We start from the raw sequence: 24,467 nt of genomic DNA on the forward strand, positions 1-24,467 counted from the left end.
TGACATCATGAAGGTTTTCTTTTAATTGAACTGACTTAAGCCCTAAACTCAGCAAGAGGAATTTCCAAAACGTTGGGCTAAATTAAAAGACGTGTGTTTCGTTGTATTGTATTGTATGTATTGAGTCGCTGAAGGGGTTTTTGCCTAGTTAGGGAGCAATATCAACAAGCTGGTGTCAATGCCTTGCATGCTCCCTCCGCTGTCCGGTCTGAACCGGACAGCGAAGGTGTTTGTGAACTCACAGCAGAGGACTTTGATGCAGGCGGCGTGCAGGCTGTTCTCGGAGCGTATCAGCGACCTCATGCCGATGACGAACAGGTTGCCGACGCAGGTGAGGACGGCCATGACCCAGACGGACACCCTCAGCACCATGTTGGCCAGCAGGTCCTCGAAGGACGAGATCCCGTCCGTGTTGGGCTTGCAGGAGCGGACGTGGGGCGCGTACGAGCAGTACTGGAACGCCTTGAAATAGCTATACAGTGATGATAATAATAAGGCTCATGTAAAGTACTTTGTCGCTGTGACAAAAAGCAATACAAATACCCCCTACCTCTTTGACTTCCTCCAACCTCTTTGACCACTGTCCCCCTCTACTCCCGCTCCTTCAGGTCTGGTGATACCAACCTCCTTAACTCATTACTGCCATAGTTATAAATATATAAATAGGGATGCACCGATATGGAAATTCCCATAGTCGATACCGATATTTAAAATATTAGCCGATAGCCGATACTGATACGATACAGTTTTCTGTTGTTTTAATTTCCCCCTTTTGTGCCAGGGAAACAAATACATCTTCAATGGAATAAATAAATCTTCAGAATCTACAGTTTGGTAGGCTGCAGATAAGCAACACACCAACATAGCCACCGCAAAATGTATGCTTATCAACAACAGACAAATATCAGCTATACCCATCGGTTAATGTCAATTTTATTTATTTATGTGTGTGTGTGTGTGTGTGTGTGTGTGTGTGTGTGTGTGTGTGTGTGTGTGTGTGTGTGTGTGTGTGTGTGTGTGTGTGCGCGCGCGTCCTTTAAACTTTAAAGGACTGGACTGAGTACACTCCTCACATTTCTGCAAATATTTCATGATATCTCTTCATGAGACAACACTGAAGAAATAATGTAAAGTAGTCCGTGTACAGCTTGGATATCTGTGTACATTTTATTTTCCCCTCAAAATAACAAAAAAAACACAGCCATTAATTCCAAACTGCTGGCAACAAAAGTGAGTACACCCTTATGTCCAAGGTTCAAATTGGGCCCACATTACTTTCCAGCACTGCCTACACCCTGGGCCGCAGGGCAGTATTCCAACATGATAATGACCCCAAACACTCCTCCAAGATGACCACTGCCTTGCTAAAGAAGCTGAGAGTAAAGGTGATGGACTGGCCAAGCATGTCTCCAGACATAAACCCTATTGAGCATCTCTGGGGCATCCTCAAACGGAAGGTGGAGGAGCGTAGGGTCTCTAACATCCACCAGCTCTGTGATGTCATCATGGAGGAGTGTGAGATGATTCCAGTGGCAACCTGTGAAGCTCTGGTGAACTCCATGCCCAGGAGGATGCAGGCAGTGTTGGATTTAAGTAATGGGGCCACACAAAATATTGACACTTGGGCCCAATTTGGACATTTTCACATACGGGTGTACTCACTTTTGTTGCCATAGCAGTTTGGAATTAATGGCGTTTTTAACTCTTTGAGAGTTTCAAGGATTTCTATATAGTTTTTAGACTTCTCTATGGCAGAATGGAGTTTTTGAATGATTTATTGAAAATTCTCTGTTGTGAATGTGTGACAACGAAAGACCTTCAGAGAAAGCTTGGCTTGTCTGCTTCCAGGAAAAAAATGAACTGAGTTGATAAAATGTTTAGTTTTTGTGTTGGAAGCCATTTAAAAGAGCCTGCATTTACACTGGGTAGTGTTTCTAGGACAACAAAAAAAGTTATGCCCGGTTGAAGTTTTATTTTCTAAATAAGTTTTTTTCTGCTGGGCGTACATAGCCATGCAATATCTCATTTTAAAGGGTGAGTTGTCTAGTTCAATTAAAATAAAATAAAAAGTTTCTCACATGTACCACTGTAGATATTTTGCCATCTATAAATAGCATGGTCAGTCATGATCAATCTGACCTATCCAGCTAAAAGTCCCCCTAGCTCTGAAATGGAACATCATATAAACTCAATTCTTTTTTGGGGTAAAATTAGACATTCTAACGCACATTTTGATATATACCATGTTTACATAGTCTTACCAGTACCTTGTCTATTCATGCATGTATCTCAAAAACCTGTTGTGAAGAAACAGTTTTGATAAAAAACACATCCAAGGACATTGTTTTGATATGACTTCGTGCCCATGATATGTATCAAAATATAGACTTGAATGTATACTGTATTATAACAAAAAATTGGGTTCTTACCATCTACCGTTACAGAGTAAATCACAGTTGAAACTCGCTTAGTCAAACCATAAACCATAAAGCGTCTTTTATTTTTTATGACTACTAACCGTCTGCCTGCCGCCATTCATTAATCCCTCGATTGCGTATTGCCAAGGTTTTATCGCGCGTAACACTTACTTTGAAGATCCAAATATCCGTAATCGCATTGTTCCTGTGAAAAGCTGCTGTGTGTGGTATCATGACCGGTTGTTGTTGTCTCGCTCGGCGGTGGAAAAAGCTGACCGCGAGTATCACAGCGCCTGCTACAGGCCGTTGAAAACGCTTGTCTGGGACAAAGCGTCCTCTGCAATGTCGCTTCTGTGAGATAAAGCCGTCTGAAACCAGAGCCGGCAATGTAAGTGGATGCGCGCGCATTTTCAAAATGGCCGCGCCCATTGTGTCAGAAGCATAACAAAGCTAACTGACGGTAGATTTCGATACGATCGTATTAAAACATGCATTAATTAATACATCGCTGTTAAAACGGCTTTTCCGTTTGTGGCAGGCCACAAGATTCTACGTTTTAAAATTCCTATGTTCCCGGCAGGCCTCGTGCTAACATAATACAATTATAATAAATATTACAGAAAATAAATAGGCCTACATACAAAACAGTTGTCCCCAAACTCCCCAGTGTCCCCAAACCACTGCATTCCAGTTGTTCTTGACGGTGTGTGTGTGTGTAGGCTAAATTTAAAAAAAAGAACAACTGAAATGAATGAATGCATCCGGTTCAGTGTCGGAGAACTCCATCGCAGTCTTGACTCTTCGTCTTCATCATCATCATCATCATCATCATCATCCTCCTCCTCCTCCTCCTCATCTGATGCCAGTTCTAAATATATAAAAATAAACATTTAGCTGTAGTCAGCCCGGCCAATAGCCAGTTGGGGGGGGGGGGGGAAGTAGGCTATCTGACATCATCGTCATCATCATCATCACACGGAGACACACTAAACAATGTACAATCATGATTGTATACAATATACAATGAATGCGATTATCATGCAAGCTCAGACGTCAATGAAACGTCATACAGATCTTATATAATACGCTACTGTTAGCTTCACTCCCCGTCCCCCCTCCGATCCTTGTAGCAAGGTCATCATAACCACGCGTTGCTTCAGTAAACGATGCATGTTTGTTCTCCGTCTTTGTAGACAGTAAATAAAAGGAGCGAACATTACTCTAAAGATCAGATCGCCTATAAGGCACGCTACAATATAAAATACTTGTACTGCCATGCGTGCATGCCTGCTACGATACATTTGTACTGCACCAACCAACCAATCGACACCAACCCCCCCTCCAGCCATTAGCCAGCACCAATGCACCAACCCCCCCATTAGCCAGCACCTTTGGTGCTGGCTAATGGCTGGGGGCCATCGTGGTGAGTCATTCTGGCGTCATGATCTGACTAGTAGTAGTAATTATCCAAGCATCTATTTGTAGCGATCATCTTATGATTAGATAGAAGGGCATTTTCTACAATAAGATTACCTCAAAACATTCCGGGTTGATCGTCTTCTTCAATGGTTTCCCGGTATAGCTCATCGGACGACGATGGGGAGACAATGAAAAAAGGAGGGAGGGAGCAGCGAGTCTCGCTGTAAGCACTGGACCAGGGCTACTCCGCCTGGAGAAGGCGACTGGGACGCGTATGGATCAATACTACTACCACAAAACTCGCTCAAATAAATAGTACTGCTTTCAACTTTTTCTGCTAGAAAATCGCTCGGGCGAGACGGCAAAACAGGCAAAACAGGCAAAACAATAAACTATGAAGACTCCCTCTGCCCCCACTGTTTACAGGGGGTGGGACCAGCTTCCAATGGCAACACGTACACGTGTGTCACGTGACACGGGTTTTCTGGGTAATGTAGTTGGAATATAAGCTCAGGAATTTAAACAGCGCTTCGGAGCATATTAATATGTTTAGATTAATCAAAAACTAGAAAGACGCCAATTGGCGTCATTGATCATTTACGGAATTCTGATGAAGACGCCAATTGGCGTCTTTCACCTTCTAAGGGTTAAATGGTGTTATTTTGAGGGAAAAATAAAATCTACACTGATATCCAAGCTGTACACTGACTACTTTACATTGTATCAAAGTGTCTTCATGTTGTCTCATGAAGAGATATAATGAGATATTTGCAAAAATGTGAGGGGTGTACTCACTTTTGTGAGATACTTTTACTTTAAAGTGATTTGTTCTTTTGAAAACAAAATCGCGCTGTGAGCTTGTAGATCGGCTATTTTCAGAATGCAACCAAGTGTAAAATCTGCCAGAACGATGCCATCAAGGCCCCGCCAAATTACATATTTGCCAACAAAATCAACTGTAGATTTTCGACTAAAATCACATGACATTTAGTCAACTAAAACTAGACTAGAATTTCAGGTGACAAAAATATGGAGAAAAAAAACACTTGCTGTCAAAATCAACACTTGGTTGAAGCATACCATACGTACATATGAGAGAGGTTCTTCATGGGCAGAAACATCTTAGTCTCAATGTCTGGGACGTCAATTCCCTCCAGGGCTCTGTCGTAAAGGATAAACAACAAACGTCAACAACACTATAAACACATGTCCTTCTCTGTGTGTGTGTGTGTGTGTGTGTGTGTGTGTGTGTGTGTGTGTGTGTGTGTGTGTGTGTGTGTGTGTGTGTGTGTGTGTGTGTGTGTGTGTGTGTGTGTGTGTGTGTGTGTGCGTGCGTGCGTGGCATGTACTTACAGGGACTGCAAATTGGTTAGATGGACAAAGTGATCACGGTGAACTCGCAGGGAGGGATTGTAGGAAATGTTTCTGTCACAAACAGGATACAGGTGGTGAGAACTTGACAAAGGCTGGATGACAGGTGAATGATGGATTGTAGAGGCTATGAAATGGATGACAAATTAAAGGAAAAACCAACAGAAAGAGAACTTGACAAAGGCTGGATGACAGGTGAATGATGGATTGTAGACTGTAACAGCCGTTGGCTGTATTTATTATTATTTTGTTTACTAAGTGGTATGATAAATATATATGTATTTATTGCTATATCTATACATATATTTATATTAGTGAATTACTGGTAATATATATAATATGGAACTAATGTTATTGTATCTATATACATATATTGACAGCCTACTGAGTACTTGTCTAATGGCGCCTACTATGGCTAGTGCGTGTGTTATTTTGCTTCCTCCCTGCTGCAGAAGTATGAAATGTCCCCTCTCGCTCGCCATCTCGGGGGTGGGGGGCGGCTCTGATCACCTGGGAGTCTGATCAGGTCGCCAGTGGCCAGCCGGTCACGTGACACGCCTTGGTTACCCGGCGTGTCTAATCTTTAAATCTCAGTCCCTGCCGGGACTCCAACGAGGTAACACTGCTCGCCGTTCGTTGTGGGTCTTGTCTCCAGACGACTGTGTTAATTTCGTTATTTTACTTTGTTAATGTTCTGATTGCTTTACCAATTCTGTTTTCCTTTGAGCTCCCTTCGGGAAGGAGTTGGTAAGCTTAAAGATGGAGTGCCATGATTTTTTCCACCCTAAAACATGATCACCAGGTCTTATTGTTATATAAGGAGGAAGAAGTTTTTTCAAAAAAGTGTACAGTATTTGTTAAAATGTCGTTTTTATGTGGGCACCCCCACCAGTTCATTAAGTATGCCTGGTTTGCCTGGTGGGTGGTGATGGGTGGTGATCTACCTGAACTGAAGCCGCACCCACAGCTGTAGTTGTATGATAAAGGGGGAGGGGTTAGGGGAGGGGCTGATAATGTGATGTCACTATATTACTTTTTTTTTCATTGGCACGTTTGACTGTCAAGGGTTCAGCCTCCAGGAAGAAACTCTAAATACAAAGTTATTACACCATTGTGCATAAAAATGACTCCAGGGTGTCTAATGAAGTACTGTCACCTCATAGACACATGCAAAACTGGAAAAATACAAAAAATGTGGCACTCCATCTTTAAGTTAGTTATTGTTCCTTTGTTATTGGTTAGGGATTTCAGTTAGTTAAGTTTGTTATTATTATTATTGCCTTCTTTTTCTTTTGTGATACACCATATACCATTGTAAATAGCCTTGACGCCTATAATCTGAAAAGCCATAACCTATGTACGTTGATTCACTTCCAACATTTGTTATTGAGCCATTCTAAGAGAGAAACGGAACATTGTAACTATTCTCTTCATCACAATAAACCAATGTTCCTATTGGATAAGCGGGGTCTGTCCTCCCTTTGATATGTTACGGGCAATTGAGAAGCCCCTAGACTGTGTATCAACTGGTCCGTAACAAGACGCTATGAAATGGATGACAAATGAAAGGAAAAACCAACAGTCTGTGTCTTAGTAAAGGTGGTATTTGGGCCACCGCGTGTTGCACTTTCAAAGTTTCAATGTGCCGTGGCATGGCATCAATGGTGGAAAGTAAGTACATTTATTAAATTACAATACTTAAAGATGGAGTGCCATGATTTTTCTGTTTTGTATGTGTCTATGGAGTTAACATTTCTCTAATAGACCCCCAGGTGTGGTTAGAATATTCAAATATGTCTTCTCTGCGTATTTTTAGTTTCTTCATGAAAGCTGAAAGCCTTTGAGTCAAAAGGCCCAATCGAAAAGTCACCAGTAGTGACATCATAAGGCATACTTAATGAACTGGTGGGTGTGGCCACATCAAAACCACATTGTAACACTTTCTGTACAAATCCTCCTCCTAGTATAATCATAGTAGCTGATGATCATGTTTTAGGGGAGAAAAAAATCACGGGACTCCATCTTTAAGGACAATTTTGAGTAACTTTACTTTACCTCGAGTATGTCCATTTTTCAATACATTAACATTTAGTTTAGTTTAGTTCGATCATCATCCACAGTATAACACATCATTACAATATCAGATTACATCAATCATTTCTGTTTTGTTGATGGAAAAGGCATAGGCCGAAGCTCAGAGCTTATAGCCTATCCTTAATACATGTCAGTTTATACTTATACTCCAGTACGTCTCAGGGGCAAAAACTGTGTACTTCTTACTCCTCTACAGTATGGATACAGTATAGTATATATACTGTATGCACATAGGGTTGGGATTTGGAACCGGGTCCATTTCAGACCCGTTTCCGACATTGCGGAGCCGGTTCCATCGTTTTTTTCCATTAGCGGTTCCCCAAACGGTTCTCATCAGTCGTCATTTAGCTCCGCTGTGTCTGTGCATGCATGCAAGCAGAGCCTGGGGTGACGTCACCCCACCTACATGAGTGAGTGGGGTCGGGGAGGATACGCCCACTGTTCTGTGCATTCAGCGAGCGGTCACCGCCACGGAGTGAGCGGGACAGTATGTCGAAGAGATCTCCAAAGTGTGGTTAACAGAGAGGGAAATGCCCAGGCGGTGGCGTAACCGTCTGGGCACCCGACTGGTAATCCAGTCGCAGTGTGCCGCGGGTTCGACTCCCGAGCCCGACACGGCCTTTACTGCATGTCTTCCCCCATCTCTCTCCCGTTTCCTGTCAGCCTACTGTCTGTCCCTTCAAAAACCAATAAAAGGCGTAAGCCGCAAAAAAATATCTTTAAAAAAAAAAAAGAACAGAGAGGGAAATGACTCTGAGGCTGAGCACGCAAAGTGCAATAAATGCGATGCCATAGTTCCCTGCAAAGGTTGTTGCAACTTGTACCAGTTGCACGTCCACAACTCCACAACTCACGAGATTAAACTAGGCACATCGTGTTTGAGAGCCTGCGGAAAGCCGTGCCTGCACTCCCCGCAGCTCCACCACAGCCGGCGGGGGACGAGGATGATGCAAGGCTGGTTCACTTTCCCCAGGCTAGTAACGTTAGAAAATAAAAACTAGTAACTTCTACAGAGCTTTTCATTAAGCGTATTGTACAACTGTTGTTAATGTTGTTACTGTTAATTTAGAACGCCAATGAGTTGACGTCTTTCTGTCTGATATTTTATAAATCACGTTAACTATAGAGCCAAATCAATTTGTCTGCACTTATATTTACAACTTATAAGCAACTCAACTGCTTTTGATTTGTCTCTAAATTAATCGCGTGGCTGTTGAGAGCCCAGCCTTTAGGTGCATTTATACCTCCATAGATTGATTACTTTATAAACAGTTTGCAGAAAAAAGCACAGGAACGTAGCCTACAGTTCAATACAAGGTCTGCTAAGATGATTTTATAACCCAAGAAAGCACTGGCTTGTTTTCCATTAGGTTAACTGGGGTCCTTCATATTAAATTAATCTGAACATTAAAGACACAACATTACAACAATATCATTATTTCAATGTATACTGTACATTTAATATACAGTACAAATTGCAATATGCAATACAAATTGCAACAATTATATTGTTGTGGTGGCTAGCTGGTGGTGGTGAAGTTTAAATAATAGTGCCACCTCATAATTGTAAAGTGCATTTTCAATAATTTAATTTGTGTTTATTATGTACTTGGTTAGGTTAGTTATAATATAAGCATAATCTATGTTTGAAAAAAAGGGGAAAATAATATTAGGAACCGTTAAGGGAACCGTTAGGAACTGGAACCGTTAAGAGGGATCTGGTAAGGATCCGGGCTCTGGCTCCCAGGCGTCTTAACATTATGAATGATTGATCACCCGCTGAAAGGTTTCATAAAATTACAGGAGCCAAATAAATTCATACACAATCCAAACAAATTTCAGAAGGCTCTAATGGACGATAAATCCGATATTTGGTCCAGGACCAGCTTAGAAGTTGGAGATTAGTTTTTCCAAAATAGAAGCCCACATTGCACATAATTATGTCAAACAGTAATTAGCCTTGAGCCAGGTATACATTATAATTCCAATCACTCACCAATGCATTTGAGTCTTGAGGCAAGAAACATGACTAAATACTCACAGCTTGACGAGAGATCTTGAGAGACTCTTAAATGTGTTCCTTGGCAGTTCGTTTATCCTGTTGCTGGATAAGTCCCTGAGAGAGATAGAGGGAGAGAGAGAGAGAGAGAGAGGCAGGCGCACGCACGCATGCACGCACACGCACACGCACACACACCACACACACACACACACACACACACACACACACACACACACATTTCAGAAGCCATCATCAGCGGGTCTCACACTCACACACACATACAATGGTGATTATTCAATCATTATCCAATTTAAAAAAATGGCATTGGCATTTCAGAAGCCATCATCAGTGTCACGCGTGCACACACACAACATGTGGCAAGTTGTTTGGCTTTGCGCTTTGTCGTGCCGGCTATTGTTATGGCACTCGTGGTCAGTTTAGGTACATGGCCTTTACTTTCTTTGCCCTCCAGTGCTATGAGAGTTTCTTTAGATGTGCACCCAAATAGCATGGGAGCTGTGCACGGCTCTACTCTTTATCTTCATGCCTACATTTACAATTATGTTTTGATTTAACATAGTTTATCAAGGGTGCGGCTTACATATTTTAATTTACCATCACAAATTCCTTGTAGCCTATGACTGATTATAAAAGTAATGCTTGCAATATCTTCTTCATAAGAATCAAAATTTGGTCGGCAAGCTCCTGCAGACCTCATCCATACGTTCTGGCTCTGCCCTTCTCTACACAAATATTGGACAGATATCTTTAATTCCTTATCAACGATAGTCGGGCAAAGAGTGGAGCCCACACCTTTGGGGGCTCTGTTTGGTGTTTTCCCCTCAGTACCGTCACTCTCTAAACCAGAGGGGGATGTGGGAGACTAATCTTGATCAACTGGAAATCGCCCACTTCCCCTTCTCACACTCACTGGATTAGGGACACCTTGTACTGTGTAAAACTGGAGAAGATTAGACTCTCCTTAAATGGTTCTTCCGATAAGTTTGGGAGGATATGGGGTCCATTCTTTCAATTCATTAAGAATTTGAATCCGTCTCTGCTTGAGGATGTGTGAGGTCTGCTGGACTTTTGATTTAAAAGTAGCCTATACTGTGATTGGATTGCTGTGATGTAATGCGGATTATGGATGTATCGTGTACTTATGATTGTTTATAGGATGTTGTGTACTGTTTTGTCTGTTTTTGTCTGCCTTTTATTTTTCAACTTTTATTGATCCTGTATTTAAGGTTTGTTTGTCTTGTTTTCTGTTGTCCTTTTTCTTTGGGGTGAAAATTCAATGTATTTATTCTTGTACGTTATACTTGTGGGGTTTATTAAGAGAAGCTGTTAAAGGACCACTTCACCACTTTTCAACCTATCTTCATATAATAGGTCCTCACTAATAATAATGAAAAAATGGTGCAATTTCTTTCTACTCGGTCTGTGTCTCATAGGAGGGCTGTGGGCAGTTCAGAGACCCGTCCACCAGTGAATACAAGCTAATGGAAACTGCAGGCTTTCTAGTCCTGAAAAGTTGCAATGCGAAAATGGAAGTCATCGTTCTCACGATAATGAAAATCTAAACATTGTTGTAAAAAAATCTTGTTTAAAAAAAATCTGCCTAATGATGATGTCACTGGTGGACGGGTTTCTGAACTGCCCACAGCCCTCCTATGAGACACAGACCGAGAAGAAAACAATCGTGCCATTTTATCATGATTATTAGTGAGGACCTATTATATGAAGATAGGTTGAAAAGTGGTGAAGTGGTCCTTTAATGCCACCATTTATTATTTTTCAACTCCAGTATTTCAAGTTATATAAAAAAAAAGAATCAAAATTTGTGAAGTGGGACATTTTGTAGTTACAGTAGAGACAGAGAAAGATGAATGGTTGAAAAAGAACAAGGGGGTGCACTGCAGCATGTGCACGAACACGCACGTGAAGTGCATTCATGACATAAAATGAGTTTGACACTACCTTCCCTGCACCGTCTGTGCCTCTACTTTTCCACTGTCTGTACTAGTCACACAGAAAATAACATGTCATGGTGACTGGAGCATCCATACAAACCTTCCGAGCATACAACGAGGCTAATGGCGTTGCTCTGTGGAGGAGACCTCACAGAGGAATATCTTAGCCTCTTTGTATTCTCGGAAGGCTTGTAAAGACATTGTAAGGCTCTGTCTGAGACGCATCCATCTGCCTGATGTAGAATAATAAATAGAGGCCCGGGCGGCTGGCGTAGCCGTCTGGGCACCTTGGCTGGTAATCCAGTCTGGCAGTGTGCCGCGGGTTCGACTCCCGATCCCGACGGCCTTTACTGCGTGTCACCCACCCATCTCTATCTCCCCATTTCCTGTCAGCCTACTGTATACCTATCCCTCTATGAAAAAGAAAATAAAGGCGAAAGCCACAAAAAATATATCTTTAAAAAAAGAATAATAAATAGAGGGGCACGGTGGCGCATGCGGTAGCACTGTCACATCACAGCTAGAAGGTTGTGGGTTTGATTCCCGCTGGGGACGTTGTGGGCGTGTTCTCTCCTCCGCGTCATCAGTGCCTACACCCTAGGTGGGGTTGGCAAAAGGCCCTTTCTGTGTGGAGTTTGCATGTTCTCCCCATGTAACCTCACAAAAACTGGTTGGAATAATGTGTTCCTTCCTGCTACGTCCAACCGGGGAAACTCCCCCCGTCAGGTGAAATGAAGCGACTTGGACTCCTCATGCATTGAAGGAAGCATGGGGTCAGTTCGTTGCTCTCCCCAGGTTGGCTGAGGGAGCGTAGTGCCCAGGTCAGATTACAATATTAGACAATTGACACTGGGTGAAGAAAAATAATAATAAAAAGTAGTATATTTTGTGCCTGTGCAGGGCTCTAACACAGACACACAGGATGGAGCCATGGAGGAGGTTGTTTACTTTACTTACAGTTCCTGCAGGTTCCACAGGGACTGGAAGGTGTTCTCAGGTATGGATGTAATCCTGTTGTCCATCAGTGAGCTGCACAGGACAAGAAGGGAAAGTCAGGAGAAGACATCAGGGCTGACGTGGATGTGGCTCAGGAGCGGTTGTTGTCAGGGTTGTTTGGCTTACTGTAAATCGCTCTGGATTAAGAGCGTCTGCTAGATTGTCTGCCATGCTAAATGCATCTGCTAAATGCTTAAATTGTAAATTGGAATAGGCCTATCTCACAGAATTTCCCCGCCCCCTTAATACGCCACCTTTCCGCGTTAGTGGTGATAGCGTGACGTCACTCCATAGTCACTACATGTTAACAGAGGTAATTTAAGAAGTCTACAACTTTTGTTTTCTCAAGGTAAGGTTTGTTCTATCTGTTCGAGCTGATTTACCATCTTATTTGCTTCATAATAATATTGGTCTGTCACATTTTTACATTAGGAAATGTACTTAGATTCTCCAGAGAAAAAAACGTGTAAATGCTAATGTTAAATGACACCACTATCTACCGGAAGGGGGCGTGGAAAGGGGGCTGTGAGATAGGCCTATTGTAAATTGTCAAGGAATGGTAAAGGTTATCTTTTGAAAATAGCCGATCTACAAGCTCACAATGCATCGAATGCAATGCATTGTGAGCTTGTAGATCGGCTATTTTCAAATGGCCAAAATGTATATAGGGCTGACGTGGTTACTGTATGTTTTGTAATAATAATCAGAATCTACAAAGTAACTAGTAACTAAAGTTTTCAATAAATGTAGTGGAGTAGAGTAATATTTGCCTCTGAGATGTAGTGGAGCAGAAGTTAAAGTATTGGAAATTGGAAATACTCAAGTAAAGTACAAATACCTAAATGTTTTACTTAAGTACAGTAAATGTACTTAGTTACATGATATCCACCACTGCAACAGGTACAGCATAACGGGTACAGCGAGTATAAATGGGTAGAACGGGCATTGCGTTCCCAGCGGGCATCGGTCTAAGTATCAATTAATTTAAACATTTCGTTTTCTCTTCACAGGCCTTGTTGCTTTTTCTCTCTCCCCTTCAGCTCCACGTTTTCTCTTTCTCTTAGTGGGAATGATTGATAATGTAATTTATTGTCATTGAAGTGTAGTTGTTGGTTTCCGTCGGGCGGTCCACCTGCCCACACATCTGCTCACGCCACATTTGTTCTTTTTTTCACAGCAGCAAAGGCCTCTGGGCCGGCGGAAAGCAAAACAAGCCAAATACACATCTTGATTCCTCTCACATCTTGAAGAAAAAAAACAATAATTACTGACATTTTGATAAATCGCTATGGGTGTACAGGCTGTACAGGTAGTTCTCTTCTCCTTTCAGAAAGGTAGAGGCCGCACTCCAACTGCATGGCAAAGAGCAACTTTATGTGAAAGCTTTGCTCTTTAGCATGCAGTTGGAGTGCAGGGTCTAAATGTTTGACTTTTTGGCACAGCACCCAATGTCAACGTACGTGGGTCAATTTGAGTATGCTTTGGAGTTTTTGCCTGAATTCAAAACTCGTTTTACTTTGTCCTGCGGTTTGACAGGCCATTGAATGCAGTGATTACCCCAGCAGGCCATCGGGAAATGAGCTTGACAGCACATTTTAAAGTTAAAGATATTTGAGGAGGGAGAAAAATTGTGCATTTCTATAGCGCCTTTATCCAAGGTGCTTTACATAGATTGATTGTGCATTACATTCACCCATTCACACACACATTCATACCCCAATGGCGGCGGAAACCATGCAAGGCACCAACTAGAACATCAGGAGCAATTAGGGGTTCAGTGTCTTGCTCAAGGACACTTCGACACTAACTCTGGGGGAGCCCGGGTTCGAACTGGGGTTTTCTAGGTGTGTATGTATGGAATTGCCAATCCGTGCATGCTATTTCACCGTGTTTGGGTGAGATTGGGCTGACATGACATATAGTAGCTACGCCAACAGTAACTAACGCCTGATGCATTAGGTTTAACACTTAAAAATCACACCCGTGTGAAGTGATTGAAGTGAAGTGAAGTGTGTGTGTGTGTGTGTGTGTGTGTGTGTGTGTGTGTGTGTGTGTGTGTGTGTGTGTGTGTGTGTGTGTGTGTGTGTGTGTGTGTGTGTGCGTGCGTGCGTGTGCGCGTGCCGTCCATCACAGCCTCAGACACACATACTATTTGATGTTTATGTTCACAGTATTTATCCTTTTAAAAATACCTTTTTGAATCTAGGTGTGAGGAAGTTTTTTGTTAAAGTTGTAAGGAAGAGATAAGGGGTGTGTGTGTGTGTGTGTGTGTGTGTGTGTGTGTGTGTGTGTGTTAGGCTGCGCAACAGTGACACTTGGTTGTGAATACCAACCAAAAGCTATTTTTATGTGGCCCTCTGGAGTGAGTGTGGAAATATAGTGGCCCTCTCCATCATCAAAGTTGCCCACCCCTGCATTAAAAGATGGAAATCGCTGGTTTCTTTCTAAATTGGCTTGAAACAACATCTATCAGGAGACCACAAGGGGAGGAAAATGCATATTGCCATAGAAAGGAACTGCAGCTGTTGTTCTCCTTATACTGTATACTGTAGTAGTGTAGTGTTGAATTAAATACATTATGACCACAATGGAAACAAGAAAGTGCCCATGACTTTTCTGTTTTTAGCCTTAATGTCTTATACCACGTTTACACATTTCTAAATAAAGTAGTCATTGTTATCCCTTTAGCGTAAATGTCTTGGCCACATTTACACATTTCTAAATAAAGTATTCAAACAATCACAAATAATTGACTTTTATTTTTCCGAGTGCAACAACATGCCAGTGTGGTGAAACATATCGTATTTGAGTTCCATCTTCATTTGTGTCAAACTGTGGTGCAAAATAATGTCAACGCTTTACATTCCTGCACATGGAAAACTGGGGATCAGCTACTCGCAGGGGATGTGGTTGTGTGTGTGTGTATGTGTGTGCATGCTTGTGCGTGTGTGCATGCGTGCTACAACATCATAATACCAATGGCTGAGTTTCCCAAATGAAATACGCATAGTGAGTATGCGTGTGGTTTTCACATAGATGAACACAATGCACAATGGGACAGTAGTGTTTTCATATAGGCCTACATTTACCTTGCCGACATCACTTCGTCTGAAATTTAATTTAATAATATTTGGACTGCTGGACAGCTGACAGTAGGCTCTCTTCACTCTTAAATGTTTTTATATGTGTGTATATATATATATATATATATATATATATACACACACACACACACACACACATATACAGTACAGTATATGGCAATTTAATTTCTTTGATGCTGAAGTAGGCCTAAATGTTTGTTTAATTTCAAAGTTTTTATATTTAAATGAGATGAAGAAAGTCACCACTCACATCACACATTTCTCTGCGAATGGTTTGACTACTGCCACATGTCGACAGGTGTGTGTAGGCTAAAGAGGCTTTAGGGAAACAGGTTTGCTTCTAAATGTATTCATGCAGGCGTTACGTGCGCAATGAGGACAGGTATGGCTGTACTCTAGTCTAGGTCTATTTCTATGTTGTTGTGTTTGACAGCGTTTCCCAAAAAAGGACAGTGTCTGATTGGCAGCCAATTAGGCCGCACACAGGCTTCTGTGTGCGGCCTAGAAGGGTGTGTTCAAGCTATGTGCAACACAAAATGTCTTTGGGAAACCCAGCCATTATCATTTGTTCACAATGTAATACTTACAGAACTGTAAGTTCACTGCAGTTCTTCAACAAGGAATAGTTGAGCAGCTGAATCTGGTTCCCAACGAGGTCACTGACAGAGAGAGAGAGAGAGAGAGAGAGAGAGGCGCATAAGTATGTGTGCATGTACGTGAGAGAGACAGGGAGAGAACATTTCTCAATTAGTACTATTTTATTATTATAAGAGATTCACTCTGATTCCTTTATTCTTTTCTCTGTCAACCAGCTCCTGTTGCGGTGCACTCACCACTGAACCGGATCCGTTAAAGTTAAAGTCCGAAATTCAAAAATGACTTGAGTAAAGCAATAAGGTACACCCGCACACTGTGTATCTGCTCGGCACAAGAGTATTGTCTTATTTAATGAAGCAACGTTTCGGTCACTAGGGACCTTCCTCAGGCATGCCTCAGGCATGCCTGAGGAAGGCATGCCTGAGGAAGGTCCCTAGTGACCGAAACGTTGCTTCATTAAAGCTTTTACTCAAGCATGACTTGAGTAAAAGCACAAAAGTATTGGTATCAAAATGTACTTAAAGTACCAAAAGTAGAAAGTAGTCACATTTTGCAAGTTTTCAAATCTATAAAATGTATAAAAATTGTTTGAAAATAGCAGATCTACAAGCCCACAATGTGCCACATTGTGAACTTGTAGATCGTCTATTTTCGAATGGGCGAAATGTAAACTCAGCAACAAAAGTTCGGAAACAACATTATTTCTCCACTTTAATAATACCAATTGGTATTGTATTTGTATTTTATTTAATTTTAATCATTGATTAGTCACCTTTACAACGAGGTATAGATTGTAAGGATCGGGTGTTAGTGTAATGAGCAACACAGCTAAATGTGTGGGTAGCGCCTTCTCAAAAATGTACAAAATGGCAAATGGTTGGGGCTCCATTTTCGTCACCGCTAAACCCCTTATCCCTAAACTTCTTTGCCTTTTTTACAATTTTGAAAAACATTTTTGAATAGTTCAACTAGCCAATCTACATTGACACGTTGTGAGCTTGTAGACTGGCCATTTTAACTATTCAAAAATGTTTTGCAAAATAGTAAAAAAAGGCAAAGAAGTTTAGGGATAAGGGGTTTAGCGGTGACAAAAATGGAGCCCCTATTAAACCCTTGCTTCGAGTTGCTTAGTGCATTGGATGATTGCACTCTCACACAGTAATAAGGAAAAAAACACATATTGGCCATTTACACTTAATTAATTTTACACTCAGTGTTAGAAGAAAGGAGGGACACCCGCACACCGCCACTTGCTAGGTTCAGAGCATTTATTGTTAAGAAGCAACGTTTCGGTCTTGCAACCTTCCTCAGGCTTAATTCAGAATGGGCTGACAAGCCTGACATTGTCACTAAATACATTTGAGAAAGTCTAAACAACACTCAGTGTTAGGGAACTCAGTAGCGGGTGGAAGATCCAAAAGCAGCCACAACAGCTTGGCACCTCCTCCTCATGCTGGTCACCAAACCTAGCCACATTTTGTTGTGGGATGGCATCCCATTACTCAAACATATTTTGTTGCAAGTCATCCAACGTGGTTCTGTTGGTCACTCTAGCACGTACATCACGTCCAAACTGATCACACAAGTGTTCAAATGGGTTGAGGTCTGGACTCACGGCAAGCCATCCCATCCACTCCACTCCCAAATTCTGGAGGTAGGCTACTCTGTAATGATCCTGGCTCTGTAGGGCCGAGCATTGTCATCCTGGAGGATGGCGTTAGGTCCCAGATTCTGAAGATATGGGATCGCCACTGGCTCCAGAATCGCATCCCAATATCTCACTGCATTTGAGATTGCCTTCAATGATGACAACCTCAAGTTCTGTCTTGCCTGTGAGAGAGATACTGCCCCATACCATGCCAAGCTGTTGCAGCTGCTTTTCGATCTTCCACCCCAGTAAAGTAAAAATACCTCAAAATTGTACTTAAGTACAGTACTTGAGTAAATGTATTTACTTTATACGGTAACTAAGTAAGTATAGGCTACTTGAGTACTTTATGACGTAAGGTAAGTACTTAAGAGTACATGTACGTGTCGTTTTTTATTTTTGTTTATACTTTCTACCTTTCAAAGACAAACTTCCTACTTTTGACTCCACCACATTTCTAAACCTCGAGAGAGAACACATTATGACACGCTCCACCGGTTGCCTGTTGGTTTTGCCGCCAAATGTGGTTTTGGGTCAGACGGTCGGCATACCACAGATGTCTGGACCAGTCACCACTCGGCCACACGGTCACAGTTTAGCTGCACCCCAGACATACCACAGATGTCTGGACCAGTCACCACTCGGCCACACGGTCACACTTTAGCTGCACCCCAGAGACAAAACACAAAAAAGAAGAAATTTGGAGTGGAGAGATATTGGATGGCTGACCATGCGAGACCACTTAATATCTAAGTTGATGGGGGATCCCCCATAGGCTCTATTCTCTATAGTCTCTTCAAAGGCAGGCGTGCTCGACTATAACGAATGAACTGTCTTTGGCCTCTGTCGGCGCAAATTCCAGAGTGATATAGAATATCAGGAGAACGAACCCACGCACAAGTTGTTCAATTGTTTTATCGGTTTAATCTGCCGCAGCATCAGTCTTCTTTGGTTTCTGTTAGCCCACAGTGGCCTGCGACTGAACTGTAAACGCACTCTGTCAAGTGTATGTGTGTGTGTGTGTGTGTGTGTGTGTGTGTGTGTGTGTGTGTGTGTGACTGTGTGTGTGTGTGTCTGTGTGTGTGTGTGTGTGTGTGTCTGTGTGTGTGTGACTGTGTGTGTGTGACTGTGTGTGTGTGTGTGCGTGCGTGCGTGCGTGCGTGCGTGCGTGCGTGCGTGCGTGCGTGCGTGCGTGCGTGCGTTTATGTAGTTAAATTTACTTCAGAACAGGGTGGACCAGGGTGGTTTAGGGATACCGAATCTGCTGTTGTACCACTATGCCTTTTTGCCTGCGGCATTTGGCACAGTGGTCACTTCCTCAGAACATGCACCTCCATGCACCTCCATAGCCGTGGGCGTGGTTTTCTGGTACCATAGAGATTTACACAAATATACAGTAAGCCTAGAATCAAGCCAACTATGGAAATCAGCCCATGTACAATCAATCTCTATGCTTAACCCATTCTAATTTAGCTATTGAAAAATAGCAGATCTACAAGCTCATAGCGCGCCACCGAGCCGATGTCATATATATTTGGGGTTCCTTGACATGAATATGTTTGAGAACAACTGACATAGAAACATGTTTTTTTAATAAAACTGTCAGGATTTAGAAGACTTTCTTTTTAAATTTCGACGTCAGGCCTAAATTGAAGAGTGGAATTCTCAATAACACATCCCGATCCCGACTGACTTTGTAATTCATGTCTATATTTTGAACATGTCACGGGCTTACTAATATGTTCTACCTACCGCGGAGCTCCGACGGTGTTTTTTACCGTCGTCAACTTGTTGTATAATTAACTTGGCTGAATAGTTGCATGGGAAAATAACCCAGCTAAATGGAGTGACATATCCTGACATTTTCAACTACCTAGTCAATTCTCCAGATGAGTATTAATAAATAGTCTTGCAAGATGCTGTTTAAATCATTTTCAACAAATACATAGCATATAAAACGAAATACAACAAATATATCTGGGTATTGAAAACCTCAAGGGATGCAACCGTGAGACGTACAGTATATACCGTGCGGCCACTTTGACTTGAGATTTATAATGCTAGCACTTTTCACAAACTGATGGAGTATATTATAGTACATTGTGGGATGTATAGATGGCAGGTATGTGACATTGAAAAGGACAAATCAAACATATGGGACACTTTATTGGAACACAAAAAGATCGCTACAGCCTGTTATGAACCAGTGAAATTAGGGTATAATGCCTCTCATAGGGATTGCATTGGCAGCTGCAGTACAACAGAAACGGACCAGAAGTGGGGCCGCTGTCTCATTTGGGGGTGGGAAATTTGTAGTCCCTGTGTGTCTCTATAGCACAGCACAGCCCCTCACTCCCTCCCCTTTTGTTTTTTCGGTTTCTTTTTTGTTGCCCCACTTTATTGTTTATTGTGTTGCTGTACCTGTTCTTTTTTGGTTAGTGTTAATTTGTTTTGTTTGTGTCAGACTGTGGGTGGTTGTATTGTGGGAAAATGACAAATAAAATATTAATCACGTAAGAAAAGAATGTGAATGATTGACTGAAGCAAGCAGTGATTCATCTTTTCTCAAGCAATGAAATTCAGGTTGCCTTGGACTCGGTGAGCCCAATGATGGACTACACTGAGAATTTGAGCTACTGTCAGATGTGCACCCATTCACACTTTCTCTGTCTCGCTCTGTCTCGCACGCACACACACACACACGCGCGCGCGCGCGCGCGCACGCACACACACACAAAAACAAGTTAAAATATGAGGATTCTGCACCGACAGCAACGAAATGAGTTTCCCCAGAGCTCTATTCGGAGTGGAGTGAGCAGTGGGGTAAAGTACTTTTACTTAATCCATTTAGACCTGAGGACGATTCTACAATTGTCTTCTAAATCCTGACAGTTTTCTGAAAAACCTATGTTTCCATGTCAGTCGTTCTCAAACATTTTCATGTCAAGGACCCCCAAAAATATATGTAATTGGCCGCCGACCCAATCTGAAAATATGTTTTTCCAGGGACTCCCCAGAAGCGAAGATTTGAGTTAAAAAGGTTCGCTCTGAAAGAATATATATTCAAAGATTTGCGCCACATTTTCACAATTTTTCAGAAATAGCAGATCTACAAGCTCGTAGCGTGGCACTCGGTGCCACGCTATGAGCTTGTAGATCTGCTATTTTTCAATAGCTAAAGTATAACATAATGCTTAAAACGCCAAAAGGGGTTCCCGTCCAGAATGGGTTGTACTTAAGTACAATTTTGACGTATGTGTACTTTACTTGTGTATTTCCAATACTTTTACATCTACTCCACTACATCTCAGAGACAAATACTGTACTTTTACTCGACTACAATTATTACTTTAGTTACTAGTTACTTTGTAGATTTGGATTATTATTACATTAACCACTTCAGTTCTATATACATTTCGGCAATTTGAAAATAGCCGATCTACAAGCTCACAATGCGTAACGATTGGATGCATTATGAGCTTGTAGATGTGCTATTTTCAAAAGATTTTGTTTTTTAAACATTCTGTATAATGAGTATTTTTACTTTTGGTACTTTAAATACATTTTACTCAAGTACATTTTGAATTCCGGACTTGTACTTGTAACAGAGTATTTCTACATTGCCGTATTCATACAAGTAAAACATTGTGCACTTTTTTCCACCACTGGGAGCGAGAATGGAGGAGCTGGCCATGCGAGACCGAGACCACCTGCTGCAGGCGCCGTGGAAAGCAAACACCAAACTGACAGAGAGCCGGGTCGATGCGAGCAATTTATATCCATCAGCAAAATTGGAAGAGAAATGTACTAAAACATTGGCTGGGGGGCCGATATAGAGTGCACTGCACAATAAAAACAAACATGACACATTCAAATTTAACTGGGCATGATTCCAGTAAACAGACTTCACTTCTCATAATATTATACTAACTATGTGAGCTGGACATTCTCCTCTCCACACCTCCTCTTCTCTCCTCACTTATATGTTGTTGTCATTTCCTCTCTCTGCTCTCCTGCATTGTGCTCGCTGTATCGTATAGTTAACTACAGTATAATAACAAAACTAGAATTGGAGAAAAAAAAACATTTTAAATGAGGCTTTAAAATGAGGCTTAATTTACAGAAAACGACAACTTCAGCCTGTAACTGTTTTGGGTATTTAAAAAGCTTAAATTGAAAATAACTAAACTAGAGAATTTCCTTAGTTTTTACTAGTTTTAGCATTGTAAAGCACTAGAATCGTGCGTGCCTGACGCTCGAGTCGAGGCGCTCGAGTCTAACGCCATGCGGTCTATGGTGGTGTTGTTTCTCCGCGAATATCGTTTGTCCGAGTGAGACGCACACACACAAAGCGTACATATTGAACAAAGGCCACTGACCGTGTTGTTTCCGTGTTGTTGTTGCTTTCCCTTGTTCAATGCGATACAGAACAGGGCTCTTTTAGTTTTACTTTGAACACGGAGCAACAGACTGTCTTCTTAACGTGAAGAAGACAGAAAGCACAGGCGTGAACGGCACCTCCAGGGACGTGCACAGAGTGTTAGAGAGGCAAAGGGGCTGAAATCCTGTAAGAGGGCACTTTTGGACGTTGTTTTACAGACGGGTAAAAGGGCAGGGACTGAAGCCCCCTTTGATGTCTATGTGTGCACGTCCCTGGGCACCTCCGCAGATTTGCATACGTCTGGGATTTGTCCACCTGAACGGGCGGACAAAATTGTGCGCTATGTGGGCACAAAAGTATTGAAAGGTGGCGCGAAACGTTGCACGCAGAGACACATTTTGAACCTTTGATGCTTCAGTCTGACAATGTATGATCAAGTAGGGCCTAGGGCGTTCATTTACAAAAAATAACTAAAAACACTGAAAGTTAAACTATGGCCGACAGCGATATAATAAACCCTGGTCCACCAGCAACAATGACTGAAATACACTCAAACATACATTATGTAGACATCATTTAAATGTAACACACACAGTTGACTCACAGCCAGCGAAGAACGGGCATGTCATAACAGAAGCTGGGATGGGACAGCTGCTCTAGAGAGGTGTTCACCATGGACCTGCAGAGAGAGAGAGAGAGAGAGAGAGAGAGAGAGAGAGAGCACTTTTTCTAGCTTCTCTTGTGAGGACCAGGGAAATTGTCCACACACACACACACACACACACACACACACACACACACACACACACACACACACACACACACACACACACACACACACACACACACACACACACACACACACACACACACACACACACACACACACACACACACACACACACACACACACACACACACACGGATGAAGGCACACAGAGCTTGACGTGTGCATCTCTTGTGAAGCGAGGTGTGTTTGCGCTTGAGACGGCACCGCTGTCACTACAGTGAACTGAACAGAAACATCTATTCACCTTCCTCCACAAAAGGAATATATTTCAAAAGATTCAAGAGATGCAAGAGGGGGTTTATTTGTCACTCACTCATACAGGCCCACGACGCACAGTGAAATGTTGGTGCCATGTTCTGCCCAGGCTGTGCTAACAACAACAACAACAACAACAACAACAACACAGTGAACCATAAGAGAATACTAATAGCGATGACACTGGATGTAATAAAACAAGAACATGAAATAAGTATTAAAGTTAACCACTAGAACCCTCTTATTCTTAGTCCAAACGGACCTGAGTTGCGACTGTACTTGGGTCGCTATTTTCGGTTTTCCCTCAAAATCTTTGTCAAAAATAGCATTGTGAGCTTGTAGATTTTTTTGACTAATGTTCTCCCCAGAATATGGATGCTGGGGTTCAAGTGGTTACATTTTTAAATGTATATCGTCTGTCGTGTGCAAACCTCATATATCCAAAACTTAGAAGTAGTAGATTTACAGGTTCAATTTCGAGCTTGCAGATCTGCAATTTTTGATATTTGTGTGTGATGCTGGAGTATGGGCTCAGGAGGTAGAGCAGGTGTGTGATGCTGGAGTATGGGCTCAGGAGGTGGAGCAGGTCATCCAATGATCCGCGGGACGGCGGTTCGAATCCCGGCTACTCCTGTCCACATGTTGAAGTGTCCTTGGGCAAGACACTGAACACCACAGCCTCCATTGAGTCAGTCGGTGCCAGCTTGCCACTATAGGGTGTGTGAATGTGGGAATGAGGACGCTGGCGTCGACTGTTAGTGTTTTTGGCACTTCACCTCCAAATGTATGAATGAATGAACCATTGTATAGTGCTTTGAGTAATTAGAAAAGCATTCTAAAAATGCAATTCATTATTATGATCTAGTAGGGCGTTCATTTACAAAAAACAAAACAAAACACCAAAAGTTAAAATATCGAGATAAGGTTTCTGCCTGACACGACAGCAACGATATATTTTATGCAAAACTCTATCCATCCATCTTTATATGCTTCTCCATATTCGGGTCACAGAGGAGAGAGCTCCAGGGGATTATCTCAGACTGAGGCACATTAGCCACTTCTAAGTGGGGTTGACGAGTTCCACAGACAGTAATGTGGTCCTGGGTCTGCCCTGAAGACCTCCCTCGCTATAGCAGCGAGACACTCAGGAGGAAACCGTACTATAGATGCCCCAAGTTGGCAATACTATACAGGCAAAACCACTTTAGCAGATAAAAAAGTAAAGTTGGCAATTTAGAACAGGTAAAACCACTTTAGGAATGTGCAGAGTGCAGTGTATGGGGGTGGGGGAGATTGTGTAAATTACATTTTAACTATTGCATAAGCCAGCTGCAAGGTCGTCAAGGCTATAAGTCAAGCGCTACGGCAAGTGCTAGAGTAGCTACGGGCTAAGGTGGAGTGTTCAGACTCACCTCGGGAG

At 42.2% G+C, this 24,467-nt stretch overlaps 1 protein-coding gene across 1 annotated transcript in view; it reads right to left on the reverse strand.

Annotated features, from left to right (window-relative positions):
- LOC306928393 (relaxin receptor 2-like) overlaps positions 1–24,467 on the reverse strand; it is a 147,420-nt gene that overhangs the window by 23,715 nt on the left and 99,238 nt on the right. The window contains exons 10-16 of the mRNA XM_079508449.1: positions 22,607–22,681; positions 15,964–16,035; positions 12,234–12,305; positions 9,343–9,417; positions 5,190–5,261; positions 4,926–4,997; positions 243–472 (exon numbers count right to left, since the gene is read on the reverse strand). Of these exons, the coding sequence (XP_079364575.1) occupies positions 243–472; positions 4,926–4,997; positions 5,190–5,261; positions 9,343–9,417; positions 12,234–12,305; positions 15,964–16,035; positions 22,607–22,681 (668 nt within the window). The remainder of the gene's footprint in view (positions 1–242; positions 473–4,925; positions 4,998–5,189; positions 5,262–9,342; positions 9,418–12,233; positions 12,306–15,963; positions 16,036–22,606; positions 22,682–24,467) is intronic.

Source organism: Electrona antarctica (assembly GCF_951216825.1).
Source record: "Electrona antarctica genome assembly, chromosome: 8".
Taxonomy (NCBI): Eukaryota; Metazoa; Chordata; class Actinopteri; order Myctophiformes; family Myctophidae; genus Electrona; species Electrona antarctica.